A 21,188-nucleotide genomic window follows, 5' to 3' on the forward strand; every position below is an offset into this window, starting at 1 on the left:
AGTCTTTTTATTGACTCTTATTTGGGACAAATGGGTTTAGAAACTCAAATATTGGCCATACAAATGGTATTCCCAAACCACAGAAGTAACATTTTACAGTTGGTGACATTTAGCAAACAAGTCAACAGAAGCAGATCTTAGCAGTGGCCATAGTTTAATGACATTAACCTGAAAATCTAATAGTTGATCGGAATAGGGAGCATCACTTGCGGCTTTTCCAATTTTATTGATTTTAATTGATACACTAGCCCAAGATAGACATTTTGGGGTAAATGTTTTACAAGTTAACATTTGTGATTATACCTTAACGTAATATATATGTGTGCAATAAAATTAGACTACTCAGGGAGTCTTCTGAAGCTTTGCATCACACGGTTTGTTCCCAAGACGCTAACCGGTGAACCGACGTTATGTTTATGGGGAATGAAGATGCAGAATCGTCATAAACAGTCATCCTGAAATCTTAAAAGCATAGTTACTGGAGAAACCTCAAGCAGATTCAAGCCTTTTCTTTCATGAACTGAACCACCAAATGAATTATTCTGACACTTGCATTTGCCTCATGAAACTGCATCTGGACACAGTTCAACAGGAGCAAACGCCAACCATTCCTCTGCGCCAGGCCAATTAAAAGCTACAGCCAGACCCATTGATGGCTGCACATTGTGCACAGCAGTTCAATAATAACAGCCCCTCTGACGGCTCCTTCCTGCAACCAGCTGAGACATCACTCACTGCCTCTGATGCACAGAAGATCACAACCGCAAAATCAGGAACACTTGTGTGACCTTGGAGCACAATTTGCATCATGACTTTTGGGAAAATGAATGAAATTATCAGGGAAATTTTCTCTCTCCACAGATGCTATCTGGCCTGCAGAGAGTTCCCACCATTTTGTTCCTCCTTCTAAAGCTGCTCTGAACCTCAGGAGATTTACTCTTGTAACCTGAAGATGGAATACCCAGTGTATTCTTCAAAGCATCTTCAAATCTTTTCCAAAACAAATGGCAACATATAAAGCTTTCAATAGAAATTTACACAACTATTCTGAGCTAGCTTGTTTAAAAAATAATTGCAACATTTTCTTTCCTGTGTCTTCTCTCACCTATGCAAGTGCTTATTACAAAAATAGCTTTTAGTCTCTCTTCCTAAAGGAGTACCATTCAATCGCTACAAAAGGTCTTTGTCTTCATTGTCAAATGTCAGCCTCATTATGCCCCTTTCATACAACAGTCTCTGTCTTCTTAATTAAAACAAAATTCCATTTACCCATTTAAGTCTCAAATGGATTTTAGTTCTACAAAATGTACGGGCACTTCTTAATGTCAAATTAATATGCATTCATCCATTTACTCTAGCTAGGTATTTTCAGTCTTGGGATAACCACTGCTAACATCTGCCCACAAGAAGCAAGACATTATCAAAGCAAAAACACAAGGAGAGACGGAAAGGTAAAAATCTGAACAAAACTTCACAGAAGAGTTCTATTATTTCCGACTATATACATCCTTTCCAGACGATGCTGTGCCTTCTTCATTGAGGATCCCAAGGAACCTCAGGTTGAGGATCTTCAGCTGGTCATCCAGTTCCATACGGACAATGCCGTCCTCGCCATCAATACTCAGTAACATGCCTGTAGCCTCCCGATCTTCACCCAGAATCACCTTCACCTACATAAACAAAGGTGGATACACAAGCAGTCAGCCAGTTCCTGTTAGAATTTTACCCTAAATCCTGCCCTGATGTAGAATGTCTCCAATAACCTCAACCCACAGCGTCTACTGATCTGCTGCGGACAAGGCACCAATCACCGTGGAGGTCGCTTCTCAGTAACTTGCCCAGTATCCCAGCCAAAATTACAAATTACCTCAGGCATTAGCAGAGGCAGCAAATACACAAACAAATCTTCTACCTATCTTTATTGTTGTGAGGTTTTCAAGACTTGGAATTATGCCGCTAGGAAAGAGAGCATTTGCTGTTCATTTCCAACCACTAGTAATGGGTGGCCACCACAATCACCGCTTTCCTGGCTGTGGCCAGTCACATACAATATAAAATACTGTGGGACTAATAAAGCACAATGGGCCTCAAGACCACGTTCCACTTATTTTTTGTTCTCATTGTGTTCTTCCATGTCATAATTTATGTATTTCTTGCCAGTGCTGCTTATCAGTTGCTCTGAGCCTGTGATGCTGCTACAAGTAAATTTTTCGTTGCACCTGTGCAGACATGGACGTGTGCAACATTACAGTAAATTTGACTTCGACCTTGATGTGAAAAGTGCTATTTAAACTCAAAAGTTTCTTTCATAGACTCAATGCGGAAATTGCTTCTTTTATAACTTTCTGATACTTTTGTAACTACATGTTGAATACTTTTTTTTTCCTCTTTGTGACTATGTTTTTTTCTGAAATTGTAACCATCTGTGCTAATTATACTATGCGCAGTGTGCTGTTGATAATATGTTTTCCACTTTGGTCCCAGAGGAGTGTTGTTTCATTTGGCTATATTCATGTATGGTTGAATAATAATTAGCTTGAACTTAAAAGATGATTAAAAATCTTACTGTTAAGTTGAATTTTAACACTTTGATTCCATTTCCAGTATAGTTCAGTGTCTGCATGGCAATTAACAAGCAATTTGTCCACTAAGTTCCTCTTAATTGTAGGGAATTGAGTCAGACTGAAGTTATGCAGAACTCACTAACCAAGTACCTTCACGCAATTATTTCCTTCTTCAATAATACTTGATCCTCAAACATTTAAAAATTTTAATTGAAAAGTTTCTTCTTGCTTGATAAGATATACCAAAAAATTGTTTTACATCAGCAAGTGAATTCATCTCTTAGGTAATTCTTTCTAAACACCACTCCAGTGCCCTCATTGGGCACCATGATCCGTGCAATGCTGTAACAACTCTGGGCATTAGAGTTCAGAGTTCAATCCCATCGTGCAACACTATAACAACTCCATCATCCTCTGTAAGGAATCTCTGTATGTCCACCGTGTGGAATCTCTGTACGTCCACTGCGTGGAATGCATGGGATTTCTCCAGGTGCTCAGGTTTCCTCCCACAGTCCAAAGACGTACTGGTTAGAAGGTTAGCTGGTCATTGTAAAGTGCCCCGTGATTAGGTTAGGGGTGCTGGGAAATGCAGATCCAAGTGCCAGAAGGGCCTACTCCACGCTGTATCTCTAAATAAATTAAAATTAATTTAAATATATGCTACTGAGCATTCATTAAACAATTCTTAAACAAACGCCAAGGCTTTCTGAACCAGAAAGCACATTTTCTTCACAATGGAATGCTGAGATTTTGAGGCCATAATCCTATGAATTATTAGTTTTCAATCTGGAAATGAGTCACTTTGGAAGGTCGAACTTGAAGGCCTAATGGAAGGAAGGACAGAGGGATCTTGGGGTCCAAAACTGCCACACGAGTTGATGGGGTGGGTAAGGTGCACCGGCCTTCATTAGTCGGAAGATTGCGTTGAAGAGCCGTGAGGTAATGTTGTAGCTCTGTAAAACCCCGGTTAGACCACACTTGGAATAGTGTGTTCCTTTCTGGTCGCCTCATTATACAAAGGAGTTGGAAGCTTTAGAGAGGGTGCAGAAGAGATTTACTGGGATGCTGCTTGGTTTGGAGAGCATGTCTTAGGAGGATCGGTCGAGCAAGCTAGGGCTTTTCTCTATGGAGCAAATAAGGATGAGAGGTGATTTGATAGATGTGTTACATAAGAGGCATAGATTGAGTGGATAGTCAGATTCCCAGGACTGAAATAGTAATATGAGCAGCATGATTTCAAGGGGATTGGAGGGATGTCAGAGGTAAGTTGTTATTTTATGCACAGAGTGGTAGGTGCATGCCCATACTAAAAGGAAGTTCTGCCAGCTGGGTAGTTTTATTATGACAAGCAAATTTACTTCAACCGAACAAAACTTTATTGGGGTTTCTAGAGGTTTTTATTTGAATTTGTGGTTTAAGCTTCAAGAGACTGAACAAATGGGAGGTCAGATATTCCACTTCAGCACAGATAAACAGAACTCAGTCCAAGTCAGGTTGTGAAAGGAGGAGGGTTGGGCACAGGGCTAGGAACCCCATCCCATAAAAACCCAGAGCTACAGAAAGACAGACAGCAGCGCCAAAAAGGAAGAAACAGGAAGGACCTTTATAAGACCTATGAAGTTGTGTGGTGAAAATGGAAGCCACGGGCAGAGGACTCTGGCGAGCTCACCCAGGACAGGCAATGGGCTTCAGAAGAAGATGACAGAAAAACAGCAGTCTCCTTTACCACAACTCCAAAGAACGATAGAGAAGTGCAGTGAAATTCATCAGGATGTTGCCTGGAATGTTATGAGAAGAGACTCGATAGGCTGGGGGGGACTGATACGCTCCCAATGAGGTACACAAAATTACGAGAGCATAAAGAGGTTTGATAGTGAGACACCTTTCCCCATAACAGAGATGCCTAAAGCCACAGGACATGGGTTTATGATCAGGAATAAAGGTTAGGGAGGACATGAAGAGGAAGGTTGGAAAGTATTGACTGAGAAGTTAGTGGAAACAGAGACACCCACGCATAAGTAAGTATCTGGACAAGCACTCGAATTACCAAGGAACAGAAGGAGATGAAGCAACTACTGCTACAGGAGGGAACTTGGGGCTCAGCCTGGACGTGGTGGGTTGAAGGAGCTGTTTGTGTGCTCTCTGACCCTATGACTCTAACCATGACCTCTTACCTTGTCGTTTTTCACTGGGGTGACTGGTTCAAGATGCTCACTCGAGATACTGACCACTTTGTCAGTGGCTGATAGGTACACCGAGCACAGGCCACCCTACAAGGAAAGAAACATTAAACTTGCACACTCATTTCAGCAAATACATTGCGGTGAACATTCTCCTCACACATCACCCGCACACTGCTTTTCCCCGCACAAGTCAACACTGTTCAAGTGCTCTGAGGGATCTGCTAGGAGCTATAACGTATAATGCCCTGTTGTCTAATCTGCGCTACACCCTGGGGAATGAAAACAAATACAGAACCAGGTTTAATATCACTGCCAGGTATGTCAAGAAATGTTGTTATCTTATGGCAGCACTACATTGAAATACGTAATTTTAAAATGATACATTAAAGTATACATAAATAATTAAAGTAATTAGTGCAAAAAGAGAGAAAGAGAAGTGACATTGTGTTCATGGATTCAGATGGCAGAGAGGAAGCAGCTGGTAGTGGATCGTTGAGTAAAACCAGGCTGGGGCACGATGAGAACATAGGGCTCTGGCTGATTCTGAACCACTTTGGAAAGAGGGAATTCCATACATCTGCTGAAATCTAGTCCTTTTAAAAATACTTTTTATAAGATATTAGATGAATTAATGTAAGCCTAAAGCCATAGTTTAATCCAAATATGTACTTTTTCTTTAACAAACTCATGTACTTTTCAGTGTGTGGTGGCTCATCCCCACTCAGTGAAAGCAGTATAGGAGTTGCAAAATGGTTTATCACCGTTCTCATTTTTCATTGGCTAAGTGTCAGCATGTTACCCACTTGTTGTAATTGTACAATCGCTGATTGGTTCATTTTTATCGAAGTAATTTCTGTTACCTGGCTTATAAAGGTGATGGATTTTTCAGAGGCACCATCTTTTTTTCACTAAATCTACTGAATCTCTGCTTTGCTTCTCAGCTCTTCACTTAATTTCAAATGTCTACACCTTTGCTTAAACTTCAAAATAATATTTTGTTAAGAATTAAAACACATCACCATTCTTGACCCCCCAGAAGAACCCCAAGAACCAGAAAAATAACTGTGATCCAGAACACCCCGGCTGGAAAGCTAGTTCAGTCACAGCAACTCAACAATCCTCAGGATGATCCACGATTTTGCTAGGAATCTGAGCATTAATGGAGGCAGGTACACTCACAACATTCGTACCACAGTAACACAGCGACTAACACAACACTATTACTGTTTAGGGCGTTCTGAAGTTCAGAATTCAAATCTGGCGCCATTTTGTAAGGAGCCTCTGTCCGACTTCCCCGTGGAATGCGTGGGTTTCCCCCAGGTGCTCCGGTTTCCCCCCCAGTCCAAAGACTTAGCGGGTAGGTTAAGTGGTCATTGTAAATCGCCCCCTGGTTAGGTGAGGGTTAAATCAGGATCACTGGGGCAGTGTGACCAACAGACAGACAGATAAAAGGAAGTAGTATCCAGATAAACACTTGAATTGCCAGGGTACAGAAGGCTACAGACCAGTTGGGATTAGTATGGATGAGTTCTTGGTCAACAAGAAATGATGAGCTAAAGAGCCCGTTCTTGTGCTTCACAAGCCTATGACAACAACACAGAAACACTACCTACCGATACACTGCGGATGACTCCCGTTTGCCCCACAATCTGCGCATCCAGGTACGTGTCCCGGACTTTGACCATGATGTCCGTCGTTACCCAGTCATTGGACCCCTGATCAATGCTGGAACCCGGTGTGTGGGGATTGTATGCACCAGGAGATGGGGCTCCAGGTGTCATCGGACTATATCCGACCGGGCTCGGACTTGGACTTGCCTGAAACACAAAACATATGTGAGCAGTGGGGTTCACATTCCTGTCATGGCTGATGACACGGAATCTATAATTAGGAACCACAAAAGCCTTTCCTAACCCACTGGCCTTCAAAAATCGAAGTCTCGAGTAAAGGAGATGGGCTGTTATGTCAAAGTTGTATAGGAGATCGGTGAGGCCTACTTTGGATTGGATTGTGTGCAGTTTACAGGAAAGATGTAAGTAAGATTGAAAGAGTACAGAGAAAATTAACAAGGATTTTGCTGGGTCTGGAGGACCCGAGTTAGAATGAAAGATCGAATAGGTTAGGACTTCATTCCTTGGAACGTAGAAGACTGAGAGGAGATTTGACAGAGGTACGTATATGAAATTATGAGAGATATAGATCAGGTAAATTCAAGCACTTTTTCCACTGAGGTTGGGTGGAACTACAACCAGAGGTCAAGGGTTAAGGGTGAAGGTGAAAAGTTTAAGGGGAACATGAGGGGAAACTTCACTCAGAGGGTGGTGCCAGCACAAGCGGTGCATGCCAGCTCAATTTCAACTTGCAAGAAGTTTGGATCGGTACATGGATGGTAGGGGTATGGAGGACTTTGGTCCCGGTGCAGATTGATCGGGTGCCGTACTTCTCTATGACTATTCAATCTTCCCTTCTAACTTCGGTCCTCCAGTCCTGGCAACATTCTTGTAAATTTTCTCTGTACTCTTTCATCCTTATTTACATCTTTCCTGTAGATCCCACCCATCTCCGTTCATGACAAGTTCTGACCAAACCCATTAAGGAACCCCAATTCCGTACAGTTCGCTAACTCAACGTGGTCAAAGCAGTTAAACCGTAGGCAAGTAATTCACAAACGTACTGGCTTAAAACTTACCTGGTATGCCATGGGTGAAGGTGTTGGGTGATAGCTGGCTGGTGAGTGAGTATTTTGATAGCCCACAGGACTCGGGGCAACCTGGTGGTAGCTCTGTGGACTGGGGCTTGGCTGGTAGGAACCTTGAGGGGAAGGAGCTGCATAAGGAGAAAACTGGTCGGTGTTGTACCTGGAAAAATAAATGGTAAGCACGAGGTCTCATTAAGTGAATGAACTTATCTTAATGCCAAGCCAGCTGAACATATAACAAAATTACTTCTCCACAGCCATCACCAGCCCTCAAATAGAATGGTCGCTAAATAAATTGGGCAGGAAGGAGGTTCACAAAGAAAATAATACTGGCACAGACAAAACAGACAAATGGCCTGTTTCTCTGCTGTTAACACTACACACTCCATTGTCTATTTCTGCATGTTTTAACTTCTCAGTAGCAGCTATAGACACATTTATTCTATAAAAATGGAAAAGAACGAAAACTTCTCTTCAAGCCGACATGTGCTACAACTGCCCGTTCACCTCCTCCCTTACCTTCATCTGGGGCCTCAAACTGTCCTTACAGGTGAGGCAACTATTCATGTGCAAATCTGTTGGGGCTGTCTATTGTATCTGGTGCTCTCGATGCAGCCTCCTCTGCGTTGGTGAGACTTGACGTTGATTCAGGGACCTTCACTCCATCCACAACAAGCAGAATTTCCTGGTGGACAACCATTTTAATCCCAATCCCCATTCCTACTCTGACATGTCGGTCCATGGCCTCCTCTACTGCCATGATGAGGCCACTCTCGGGCTGGAGGAACAGCACTTAATATTCTGTCTGGGAAGCCTTCCCCCAATGGCACGAACATCAAGTTTTTCAACTTCTGGTAATCTTCCCCCTCTCCCTTCTTCCATTTCCCACGTACCTCTTCTCTTCACCTCACCTGTCTATCACACCCACCCCCCCCCCGGGTTCAAGTTCAAAAAGTACATTTATGTGAGTGTGAGTGTGTGTGTATACGTGTGTGTGTGTGTATATGTATATACAATATAATATAGAAAGCCCCTAACTCCGAGTGGAGCCATCGGGATGTCGTCATGACGGCGTTTTTTTAGCAGGCTTTTTTATTTTTACGAGGCCGAGTTGCTAGCTTGACGCTCAACCCAGCACGGATGGAAAGCGTGCAAAGGAGGCGGCTGGATTCAAACTTGAGAGCCTTCGCTCCGAAGTCCAGCGCTGATGCCACTACGCCACCAGCCAGCGATCAAAGTATGTACTCAATCTGAAATTCACCCTCTTCACAGACATCCACAAAACAAAGAAACCCACAGAGAACGTCAGAAACATCAAAGCCCCAAAGGAGGTGCCCCTCCTTCTTCCCTTTCTCCCGTGGTCCACTCTCCTTTTCTATCAGATTCTTACCTTTTCAGCCCTTTACCTTTCTGACCTATTACTTTCAATCCTCTTACTTCATCACCCCCTCCCCTATCCACCTGGCTTCACCTATCAGCTTCTAGCTTGTACTCTGTCCCCTCCCCCCACCTTCTTATTCTGGCTTCTTCTCCCTTCCTTTCTGGTTCCAATGAAGCTCTCGGCCCAAAACGTTGACTAATTATAGCTCTCCATAGATGCTGCTTGACCTGCTGTGTTCCTCTAGCATTTTGTATGTTACACAGAAAAAAATGTTCCAGCATTATAAAATAAATGCTATAGTTAATTATTCCAAAAAAGAGATTTGCAGGTACTTACATTGCTGGTGTTCCAGGGGTTTGAGGATTGTACTGGGGATTAACCTGTGGAGATGGAACATCAGTGTAACCTGGAGTCTGTGGGTTGGGTGTTCCTCCGTACGCCTGTGGAGATGGTGTGGGCTCATCGTCATAAGGGAAATCGTAGTCTTCCTCATTCCTGTGAGATTAAATATACTTCCTCTTAAAAATGGTATTGGTAGACAAGGCAGAAAAATAAACAATTGCAAGAAATGAAACAGATAAACTATGTAAAAAGATGAAATCATGTGATCTACCTCTACCATGGACGGTCCCAAGCCCAGATGCGAAAGGTGAATTGGGCATGGGGCTAGCAACCCCCTCCCATAAAAAAACCCAGAGCTACAGGAAGGCCAACAGAGGCTCCAAAGATTTCTTCTCCAGGCCAGGAAGGATCTTCAAAGATGGGCTACACCTGGGGACTACTTGAAAGAGGGGCCTAGGGCAGAGGACACTAGTGAGCAGCTGTCGACAGCCCTTGCCCCAGTAGGGGTGATGGGCTTAATCAACCACCACATAACCAGTGCTAATTTCTGCAGACACTTTCCAGTCAAACTGTATTTATCGTTAATGTTTCAAAGTCTGCTAACCTGGAGGGTGTGCTGGGATTCTTAATCAACCACCATATAACCTGTGCTAAGTTCTGCAGACACTTTCTAAGTCAAACTGTACTGTATCGTTAATGTTTCGAAGTCTGCTAACCTGGAGGGTGTGTTGGGATTATTGGGATCCCAAGCACCGCTCTGTCCTGGTGTTCTGCTCCCATCATGAACTGGTGTCTGGGAACCATAATGAGGAGTACGACTTCCTAGAAAAATGGAAAATTAGATGGAGATAAATTAACCTTCAGTGATGATTTCTTTAAATTCCATTCCATTCAGAACATGCTCTCTTCTCAATGCAGCCATCAGAAAGGTGGTACAGGAGCCTCAGGTCCCACACCACCATGTTCAAGAACAGGTACTACCCCTCAACCATCAGGCTCTTGAACCAGAGGGGATAACTTCACTCACTCCATCACTGAAATGTTTCCACAAGCTATGGACTCACTTTCAAGGACTCCTCATCTCCTATTCTCAATATTCATTTTGTGTGTGTGTGTGTGTGTGTTTGTTGATGATGATGATGGGTTTTTTTGTACTTGAACAGTTTGTTGCCTTTGGCACATTAGTTGTTTGTCTGTCTTGTGTGCAGTTTTCATTGATTCTATAGTGTTTCTTTGTATTAACTGTGATTGTCCACAAGAAACGGACCTCAGGGTTGTGTGTGGTGAGATATGTATTTTGAAACCTCATCTTTAACAATTGACTCCAACATCATCCCAATCACTGAGGTCAGACTAACTGGCCTATGGTTTCCTTTATTTTGCCTCTCTTCCTTCTTGAAGAGTGCAGTGACATTTGCAATTTTCCAGTCTTCCAGAACCATTCCTGAATCTAGTGATTCTTGAAAGATCATTACTAATACCTCCGCAATCTCTTCAGCCACCTCTTTCAGAACTCTGGAGTGTATACCATCTTATCCACCTTCAGACCTTTCAATTTCCCAAGTACCTTCTCTCTAGCAATGGCAACTTCAATATGCCAGTGATATTAAACCTGGTCTGATCTAACCTTTTAGACCATTCCACCATGCAGGACCTTGCCAACGATGCCAAATACTAATAATGGCCAATGGGCAATAGAGACTCTGAATAGGAAAAAAAATAGCCATCCTATTGAGTGACCTCACCATCATGCAAGGGTGTCTGGGATCCATACATGGGTGTCCGAGATCCAGAACCATATAGTGGTGTTTGGGATCCATACAAAGGTGTGCGGCCATAGGCAGATGTCAAGCCACCCTTCTTCTTCGAGTCCCTGAGATTTAAATGTTAAATAATTTAGTATTTACTAAACAAATACCATGTGGAGAACACAATCAGTTCACTACATCTGACATTAAACTTTATATTAAATATAAATACAAAATTATCTAAATACTTGATTAAATATATGTTTTGTATACAAACAGAAGCTCTCACTTCTGGAACTTCAAACAACTGCAATTTCTCAGAGCAACCTGAAAAATTCTCAGTCACTTACAAATTAGGAGCAGGAGACAATCATCCAGCCCTGCCCAGTACTTTGCCAATCCCCCCACCCAATGAAAATCAGTCCACAATTAGTTTAGTTCCACTAGCATAACGCACCAAGCAGTCACCATCCACTTCTCAGCTCTCAGCAATCAATTCCATTCTTACACAGAAACAGAGTCAGTCCACACAGCCCATCGAGTATGCTCTGCCATTCCATCATGGCTGATTTATTATCCTCCTCAAACACCTTCTACCACCTTCTCCTTGTAACCATTGATGCCCTGACTAATCAAGAACTGGGAATCACAGACACTGTGCTGGATATGTACTCCCAGAGCCACGGCAGGCTTCACTCTCAGTCTGGGCACCATGAGGATTTGGAGGTTGTATCCAGTTAATTTCAGTTGGTGCATTGGGCACACACATCTCCCTCAACACTTTGGAACTGGTTCACTGAAACTTCGTACTTACACTGTGGTGAGACGCTGGCGATCTACAGAAATGGTCTGGCAGGTGGAGTGGAGCTCAACACGGGCTGTAGATTCTGTTGCGTCCTTTACTACCCCAATGTAACCTGTGGAAACAAGCACATTTAACCTGTGACAATGGGCTGGGTGGGGCACCAATGTGCCCTGATAAAGCTGGTCAGTGGCATAAGGGGAAAACACTTCAGCGGTTGGATTCACACCCAACACAAGGGACATTATGGTTGTTCGAGGTCAACCATCACTGCAGGATCTCAGGGCAGTGTCACTAAAGACCTTTATTCATCCAAGTTCAGAAGAGAGAATGTTTGCTGAACCTTTGCACCAATGAAGCAAAACATGCCTACATCCAGTCAGATTAGGTTAAGCTTAGCTGAAGCCTATCACCCCTACTGGGCAGAGGACAGCAGCACACCAGAGTCCTCTGGCCTGGGCCACTTTTTCAAATTATCCCAGGTGTAGCCCATTTTCTCCTTCCTCTCCCAGGAATGAGGCCTTTGGAGATACTGTTGGTGTTTCTGTAGCACAGGGTTTTTACAGATGGGATTGCTAGTCCTATGCCCAAACCACCTCCCTTCGCAGTCAGGCTTGGGACCATCCACGCTGGTGTTCAGATGAGGTTGATGTTCAAGAATATTCTGATACTTGGTAAACAACAGTCACCCAACAACAGTTCATGACACTGACTATCCCCAACGAAAGAAATTGTAACCACTGAAATTCAACCACAATACCATGGCAGTGTCCTCCTATTACTATTGACTGGACCAGCTACATAGACACCGTGGCTACAAAAGCAGATCGGAGACTGGGTATTCCATAAAATAACTCATCCACTGATATCCCAAAGACTACGTGCAAGTTCAGGATTTTCTTGGGTTTGAGTATTTGATCCTCCACAATATTCCACGTGGGAATTTAAACTGGAGGTGGCAGTGTGTTTTGTTTTTAACGAGGTCAAATTGCGAGCTCGACATCAACCTGGCACGGATGGAGAGCGCGCTTGGGAGCGGTCTGTCACTGGATCAAACTCGGGACCTCCGTTCTCGAGCCCGGCGCTGATCTCACTGCGCCACCAGCCGACCTAAGTGCCACTGCAACAAACCTGACACTAGCCAGGACAAAGTATCCTGTTCAACTGGCTCTCCATCTACCAGCTTAGCACAGGGAGGCTACAGGATACACTGTCTACAAAACACACTGCAATTACTCACCTTGGCTACCTTGACAACCCCGTCCAATCCACAAAATCAACAAGCTCATGGAGTACAACCACATGAAGGTTCCCCTTCAAGTCATACACAATCCTGACGTTGAAATACTGTGTAACTGCATTCTGACGTTGAGCCTAAATACTGAAAACTCTATTGCTAGTGCATTGTGAGAGCATCTTTAACAGTAGGACAGCAACACCTCCCCCACAAGGGTAACTAGTAAATCTGAAAATGAAATAAAAGGGTCTTTTTCGAAATGCACCTACAGAGCTCCCCCAGGATAGGGCAGGGCTCTATTCCTGAGAACTGCCCATAACCTGAACAATCCGCAAGTCAGGAATGCGGACACGAACAGTGCTTATGCACAGAAGATGCCTGCAGCAGTCCATCTCACTGTCCTTCTAAACAGTCACTTTATGTATGGGCTAACATTAGCCAGGTGTTCATTAGTAACATGGGGAAGAGCAGAGCTCTACTGTGAAGGGGGTTGTAGTCAAAGAACTATAACAGAGAAACAGGCCCTTCAGCCCGTCTAGTCCATACCAAACTATTATTCTGCCTAGGCCCATCAACTTGCATCTGAATTATAGCCCTCCACACCACTCCCATCCATGTACTTATCCAAGCTTCTCTTAAAATGTTAGATCAAACCAGCATTCACCACTTCCCCCTGGCAGCTCTTTCCACACTACCACCATTAGTACTAGGCCATTCAGCCCATCAAGTCTGCTCCACCATTCATTCATGGCTGATTTATTATCTCCAATCCCCTGCCTTCTCCGCATAACCTTCAACACCTGACTAATCAAGAGCCTTTCAACCTCAGCGTTGAATATACTCAATGACTTGGCCTCCACAGTTGTCTGTGGCAATTAATTCCACAGATTCACTACGTTCTGACTCAAGAAACCCCTCTTCATCTCTCTTGTAAAGGGACATTGTTCAACATTCAGTCTGTGCCCTCTGATCCTAGACTCCCCCACTATACGAAACTCCTATCCACACCTACTTTACCTAGGCCTTTCAATAATCAGTATGCTTCAATGAGATCCCCCACCCTCTCGGTGACAAAGACACCCCTCAAACATTCCACCTTTCACCCTTATTTACAATTGGAAGTGAAGTATCTATAATTAAGTGAGAATTAATTGCTTGAGTTAAATCTCATTTGGGGTTAAAATATTTAATTCATAACTATTTTAACCCCAAATGAGATTTAACCTCTTCGGGGTAGAGGGGAATTCTGAAACACCACCTGCTCCCAAACAAAGAAAATCAGGCCAGTGGTCAAATTAAAGTCAGAAGACTGAGTTGTAGAATTTTGCTACTCAACGGTTACAAAAACAAGTAGAAGGGAGAAGGAGAAGGTGAGGCTAAATCATACTGAGTAATAGCACAGACTCTGCGGTTGAATAACTATTCACTATTGTATGATCTCTTCCTGTGGCTCCTGCCTAGACAGGTACTAGGCCACACAAAGTATTACAAAGTAAGAGTTATAAAACAAACATTAAGTTTCTGCTTTTGAGGTGGTACAGTGATGATCAGGCAGTCAGGAAGATCATCAATTATCAATACACAGGCTACTAATTAGAACTTTTGCCTCTCAAAGTCCAGCCCTATGTCCCTATTACGAGAGGTGGAAACAGGTTTAAGCCGGCCAACAGGGTGAAGCTGTTGTTGGCCAGAAAGAGCAACAGTCTGCAAATCAGTGAATTCAAATAAATCAAGGACAGTGGGAGCAGCCAGACCAATTGCCTTTGTTATTGCCACGAGTGAAGGGGTGGAGGCGGCTATTTTATGAAGAGACTGTTCTCCATTTTGAGAGTCTGTCACTCGGCTTGATCGTTGTTTTAAAGTTGACACAAAAATGCTTCAGGTAATCTGCTGAACTAGGGATCATTTCCAAATAAGAAGTTATTTGTGAGGTGTCACTTGGTTGGATACAACATACAGGTTTTTGACTGTTGCGGTCTGAATCTGTTCTGTGTGACTTAAGCTGGTTGTTGATTGAGAATGAAGGACCATAAATTACCGATTGTCACTTGCTGGGAATGGATGCTGGCATGGAATAAAGCCAATAAAGAGGTATAAAAAGTCAGACACATGACTTACAACCAATGACACTGGAATGTAATATTGGAATCAGTAAGGATGAATATAAAAACAGATGCTTCTAGTGTGCTGGCATCGGAAACTCTGACCAACTTTCGTGGATGTGAAGTATCCCATGGATATGTGGAGATCAAAACAGGACCGGGAGGAATATGTGGCCAGCAGCAGCAACTCCTTTTTAACTGGTATTATACTTTTTCAGTTTTTGACAGCTCATGGAAGCTCACTCAGCAGGTGTGCACATAGATATTTGTTTGTGTGAGTTCACATGTTCTTCAGTTGAGTCAATAAAGGTACATTATTTACAGATTCTCTCTATGCCTCCCTGATCATTATTACAAGGGGTGATTCTTATAACACCGTATAGGCCAATCCCCTGTATAGCGGATAATAGAAACATTGATGAACCTCAACCATACAATTGACTCTGTAGACGATGGAGATGGGAAGCCACCAATGGCCTATGCTCCTCCGGGAGCTAAAGGCCCAAGAAGAAGAATTAATACTTTTGAACTGCAATAACTGATTTGTTTACATAGAAATTTCTACTGCTTTAAAAAATTGATGTATAAAACCTGACGCTAGGGAGACAGTGAAAACAAAATTGTATATCAGGAACCGGCAGTACCACAAGTTTAGCAGGTCCAGTGGTGCATATTATCTCAATCAAGTGGCCTTCACAAGCTGGCATTATTTTAAAAAGTCTGTTTCAGACAAACCTTTATAAGGCCCTTGTGAAATGCGAACTGTCTGTCCAATCAAATCATTGTCTCTGCGTCCTCGACCACGGCCCATTCCTTGTCCTCCAAATCCGCCACCTCGAGGGGCTGTAAGATAAAATAGTTACCCGTTTCTGCATAGTTGCAAAAATAAAAGCTGTTAACTAACCATCAAAATATACCAATTGCACAGACAATCTACACCTCAGCATGGAAATAAGGCAAATGCACAAAACGCAAGTCAGAAAAATAAGTGAAATAAAACACTACACCCTGCTTAGAGCAGAAGGTTTTCAAATAGAGTCAGTTATAAGTAGTGATTTCTGTCGGGGTTATTTCGGGGCACTGGTTTGTAACAGGGGAATCATCGTGCAGCATCCACCCAAACAAGATTTCTTAAGTTTGGCCAGGCTGGGGGCTATCACCCCCTATATTAAAGCGCTAGCCGAAGCGAGAGTTACACAAGCATTTAGGCTTGGAGATGCCAAAAACAGCTGGGAGTGAAAATGATTTCACTATTTCTTTTCTTTTTTTTTGGATTTTATTTTTAATTTTATTTTTATTTGGATAAGGAATTCACAATTATCATGTACTTTTTTCACACATATAACCTTTTCCATTTTTTATATGTATAAAACTACAATTATTTATACATTCTTAAGTACACATTGAGATGATATAAAAGGAAAATAAACATTTAAATAGATAATTATGTACTGTGGTAAGTCTAACCTATTAGGCTAAGTAATGAAATTAGTTGTTAAGAAAAATGGTAATAATAGTTTCCATACAACCCTTCTGGACCATTTCCACTGGTCCAAAATGTTGCATACAAGCCTATATACCAACCATTGTAGGTGTTTATATCCCAATTTGTTCGTGCTTGTTCCTGCCCGCAGACATAATTATCCAATCCCTATGTACTTATTTACTTAATTTTTTCTTTTTTTTTTGTCCCTTTCCCAAATCTTTCCCTTTACTTGTGTTAATTCTCTATTTTCCAAAAAAAAACCAAACATTTAGACTAGGGGTGCTTACGTTAGCAATATTACTGTGTTGATGAGAAGAGCAATATAAATCATTAGGAGAGTCATCTAAAGTCTGCTCGCATTGGGATTATATATTCAATCCATTTATTCCAGATTTGATAAAATGTTTCTTTTTGAGTTCTCAGGGAGTAAGTCAACTTTTCCATTTTAAATATTTCCAAGATAATTTCGTACCAATCTTCTAATGTAGGTGGTATTGGATTTAGCCATTTTCTAGTGACTGATTTCTTACTTGCCACTAAGAGGGCCTGCAGCAACTTTATATCTTCCTTCTGTTCAAGGAACAATACATGCCCCAAATAGAGCGTCTCAAAGTTCAGAGGTATCTGGGACCTAAGTACCTTAACTAATGTTCTATGAATACCTTCCCAAAATAGACTTAATTTAGGGCAATCCCAGAAAATATGAAAATGATTTGCCTCCTTGGAGCCGCACCTTCTCCAACACATCACATTTGTATCTTTATATTTTTCCTGATATGGGGTCTTGAAGTATCTTATAATGTTTTTCCAACAATGTTCTCTCCAAGTCAAAGAATTAGTCGAGGACCATTGAAAGCTGCAGATTTTCCCCCAAGCCTTCTCTGAAAGTACCAACCCCACTTCTTTCTCCCGCTTCTCTTTAATATATAGTGTATTTACATTTTTAGCATGGGAGAGTGCATTATATAGGCGAGAAACTGATTTACTAGGTATTGAACTGCAAGCCGAATTCAGAATCTTGAAAAATTCTAATTCTACTGTTGATAGGTCTGTATATCTACAACTCTGGTTAACATAGTTTCGTATTTGAAGGTACCTAAAAAAGTCATTATGTTCTAGGCCATGTTTGTCCTGCAGGATTTGGAAACTTCGTAATACTCTTTTATCTATAAATGAGAGGTAGGTTGTAAGACCTTTCTTTATCCATAGCTCAAATCTTTTATCTCCTCTGTTGGGAAGGAATTCGGTATCATATGCACACCATCTAAAGAGTTTTAACATGTTATTAATTCCACATGAATTAACCACCTTCTGCCATACTTTTAATGTAAGATTTATCCAAGCATTATTAAATTTTTCCAACTGGGCCATCAATCCTTTGTCAGCTATTGAGGCCTGAAGAGGAAAACTGTCAACTAATCCAAATTCCATTTCCTTCCATCTAGCCTTATATTCCCTATTACACCAATATAACAGAGGGGTTATCTGTGAGGCATAAAAATAATTTCTCAGGCAAGGAAGAACCATACCTCCTCCTTCCTTCCCTAACTGTAAGGTGTTATATCGAATTCTAGGTTTCCTTCCTTGCCAAATGAAGCGGGAAATCCATTTGTCCCATTCCCTGAATTGATTATCATCCACCTCCACTGGTAAAGTACGGAAAAGATATAATAACCGAGGAAGAATATTCATTTTTATAGTATTTATCCTTGAATTTAAACTTAAAAAGGGGATAAGATTCCATCTATGCATATCTGCTTTTATCTCTGAGATTAATGGCCCATAATTTACCTGTGACAGTGTTGTAAGATCCTTCGGCAGGGTTATTCCTAAATATTTTAATGATTTAGCTTCCCACTTAAGATCGTATGTATCCTGTAATTTTTTTGGATGGTGTATAATTTAGGGACATAACCTGCGTTTTCTTTACATTTATTTTATAAGCTGATATTTTCCCAAAGTCATCCAACAGTGTAAACAATCCTATAAATGATTTTTCTGGTTCACTCAGATAGACCAAAACATCATCTGCGAATAACGCCACTTTCTGTTCAATCCCTGCCACCTTGATACCTTTTACGATTTCGCTCTGTCTTATTAGTTGGGCAAGTGGTTCAATGTATAGCGCAAAAAGGAGAGGAGAAATTGGGCATCCCTGTCTAGTGCCTCTCTCTAAAATGAAGGAGTCAGAGAGGTCCCCATTTATCTTAATTCGGGCTGTAGGGCTGTCATATAGAGTCTGAATTACTTTAATAAACCTTTCTTGAAAGCCGAATCTTCCTAACACTCTGTATAGGAATGCCCAACTAACCGAATCAAAAGCTTTCTCAGCGTCCAATCCATTGTCTCTGTCTCGTTCTTATTAACCTGTTCTAATATGTGCAGAGTTCTCCTTATGTTGTCCTGTGTTTGCCTTTGTTGAATAAATCCAGTCTGGTCTAAATGGATTAGGCCAGGTAAAAGCTTTTCCAATCTGCGCGCTAATATAGATGTAAATAGTTTGTAATCTAAATTAAGAACACTAATTGGCCGATAATTGCCACATTCTAGTTTATCTTTACCCTCTTTAGGAATAACTGAAATAATCGCTTCTCTCCAGGAAGGTGGAGTTTCTCCTCTCTGCAAGATCCAATTAAAGGTGTTAAGTAGTAATGGGGCTAACTGTGTCTTCAGGGACTTGTACCACTCTGACGTAAACCCATCAGAACCCGGGGACTTTCCAGCCTTTAACCTAGAGATGGCCACCTTCAGTTCTTTGACAGTTACTGGTTCTAATAAACTTTCATTTTGTAAATCTGTAAGTTTAGGTAGATCTAAAAAATTCAATACACTGTCTATATAGGGCTCATTGGGGGCCCAGGGTTGGGAGTACAGCTCTCGATAATATGTTTCAAAACTCTCTTGAATTTTCCCTATTGTACTCTCCACAAGCTTTGTCTTTGGATTCTTTATTTTATGAATTGTATTGTCTGCTTGTTGTTTTCGTAATTTATATGCTAATAATCTAGCTGATTTACCTCCTACTTCATAATTCTTTTGTCTCAGGTAAAGAAAATTTCTTTTGAGTTTCCAACGTATAAATATCATCAATTTCACTTTGCAATTTCCTAATTTCCTGTTTTCGATTTGAATTACTTTTGTTGCTATCTACAACTTGAAGTTGTTTTAATTTTCCTTGAAGGTCTGCTAATTTTTGGGCACTGATTTTTTTCATGTGAGTAGTAATGGAAATAATTTTCCCTCTCAGTACAGCTTTCAATGTATCCCATAAAATCACTGGTGATGTTTCTCCCGTGTCATTAAGGTCTAGATATTCTTTGATTTCTCCCCTTAATCTCTCCATTACTTTTGGGTTATTGAGTATATGTGAGTTTAGCCTCCATAGTGTTTTCCTCATTTTCCTTTCCAGGATTAGAGACATAGAGACTGGGCTATGATCCGACAGATCAATTGTTGCAATATTACAGTTTTTTATCCTGAGTCTATCTGTATTAAAGATAAAGAAATAGTCTATCCTTGAATAGGCTGAATGAGGGAAAGAGTAATATGTATAATCTTTACTAGTAGGGTGTAATTCCCTCCAGACATCTATAATTCCCAACTCCTCCATCAATGAATTCACTTTCCGAGTCAGAGGTTTATTCTGAGTAACTATTCTTGAAGAATCTAATATAGGATTTAATCTAATATTAAAATCCCCTCCACAAATTACTACCCCTCGAGAACTGACCATTAGGTCAAAAATGTGTCTATAAAATGACCATTCACTACCTGGAGGAGCATAAACATTCAGCAATGTTATTTCTGTACCTTCTATTCTTCCTGTGATTTTTACAAACCGTCCTTCTTTGTCTCTAGTCTCTGAAATATGTTCATAATTAAGAGTACTTGATATTAAAGTAGCTACCCCTCTTTTGTGACTCAATTTATATGATGAATAAAATACATGCTTTAAGCCCATTCTTTTTAATTTTCCATGTTCAGATTGGCTCATATGTGTTTCCTGAAGGAAAGCTATTTGTGCCCTCTCTTTTTTCAATTTAGACATAATCTTGTTTCTTTTAATTGGATTCAAAACCCCATTAACATTATAGGAAATTATTTTTACCAATTCAGTTTGCATTTTTCTCTAGTAGAAAAAAAGCACTCTCCTTTTCTAACCAAACAGTAAGCAATCCCTTCTCAACAGTAAACCAAGACATATAACCACACCCTAGACATTTCTGAACGTATAACATTTGAAAATTTTTCCCGACTTCCCACAGTGAGGCCTGAGCACCGACCCGCCTCAGTTCAGAGGGATAACCTCTATCTTCACCCTGTGTTAGAGGGCCCTCAGCAGTTTGAATAATCATAGAGAATTTTCTCCTATTTATGTCTCGACCATATTGCTATCATTCAAGTTATTCCGCCTAGTTTATTTTCAGTTACCAGTTTTCATTTTACTTTTAAGTCCGATTTACTCTTTTCAGTCATTTCTCTTAATTAATCTGTATTCTCTGTACATTCGTGTCTGAATATTTGCAGCTTTTCCTTGTAGTTTGACACTCTGGTTCGAGTGGAGCGTCCTCGCCCCACTAACTGCCACGACTTCTGCCGAATCCTCTCCAGTAGCGACTCCGGTTGGGTGATAATTTTAATAGGT

At 41.4% G+C, this 21,188-nt stretch overlaps 1 protein-coding gene across 2 annotated transcripts in view; it reads right to left on the bottom strand.

Annotated features, from left to right (window-relative positions):
- Positions 1 to 21,188, bottom strand: part of supt5h (SPT5 homolog, DSIF elongation factor subunit) — a 91,555-nt gene continuing 70,367 nt past the window's right edge. For both annotated transcript variants that reach the window (XM_063059882.1, XM_063059881.1), the window contains 9 exons: positions 15,793 to 15,900; positions 11,731 to 11,833; positions 10,914 to 11,041; positions 9,885 to 9,990; positions 9,163 to 9,321; positions 7,437 to 7,605; positions 6,361 to 6,564; positions 4,739 to 4,834; positions 1 to 1,670 (listed from right to left, as the gene is read on the bottom strand). In XM_063059882.1, the coding sequence (XP_062915952.1) occupies positions 1,488 to 1,670; positions 4,739 to 4,834; positions 6,361 to 6,564; positions 7,437 to 7,605; positions 9,163 to 9,321; positions 9,885 to 9,990; positions 10,914 to 11,041; positions 11,731 to 11,833; positions 15,793 to 15,900 (1,256 nt within the window). In that variant the 3' untranslated portion in view covers positions 1 to 1,487. The remainder of the gene's footprint in view (positions 1,671 to 4,738; positions 4,835 to 6,360; positions 6,565 to 7,436; positions 7,606 to 9,162; positions 9,322 to 9,884; positions 9,991 to 10,913; positions 11,042 to 11,730; positions 11,834 to 15,792; positions 15,901 to 21,188) is intronic.

Source organism: Mobula hypostoma, chromosome 10 (genome assembly GCF_963921235.1).
Source record: "Mobula hypostoma chromosome 10, sMobHyp1.1, whole genome shotgun sequence".
NCBI lineage: Eukaryota > Metazoa > Chordata > Chondrichthyes > Myliobatiformes > Myliobatidae > Mobula > Mobula hypostoma.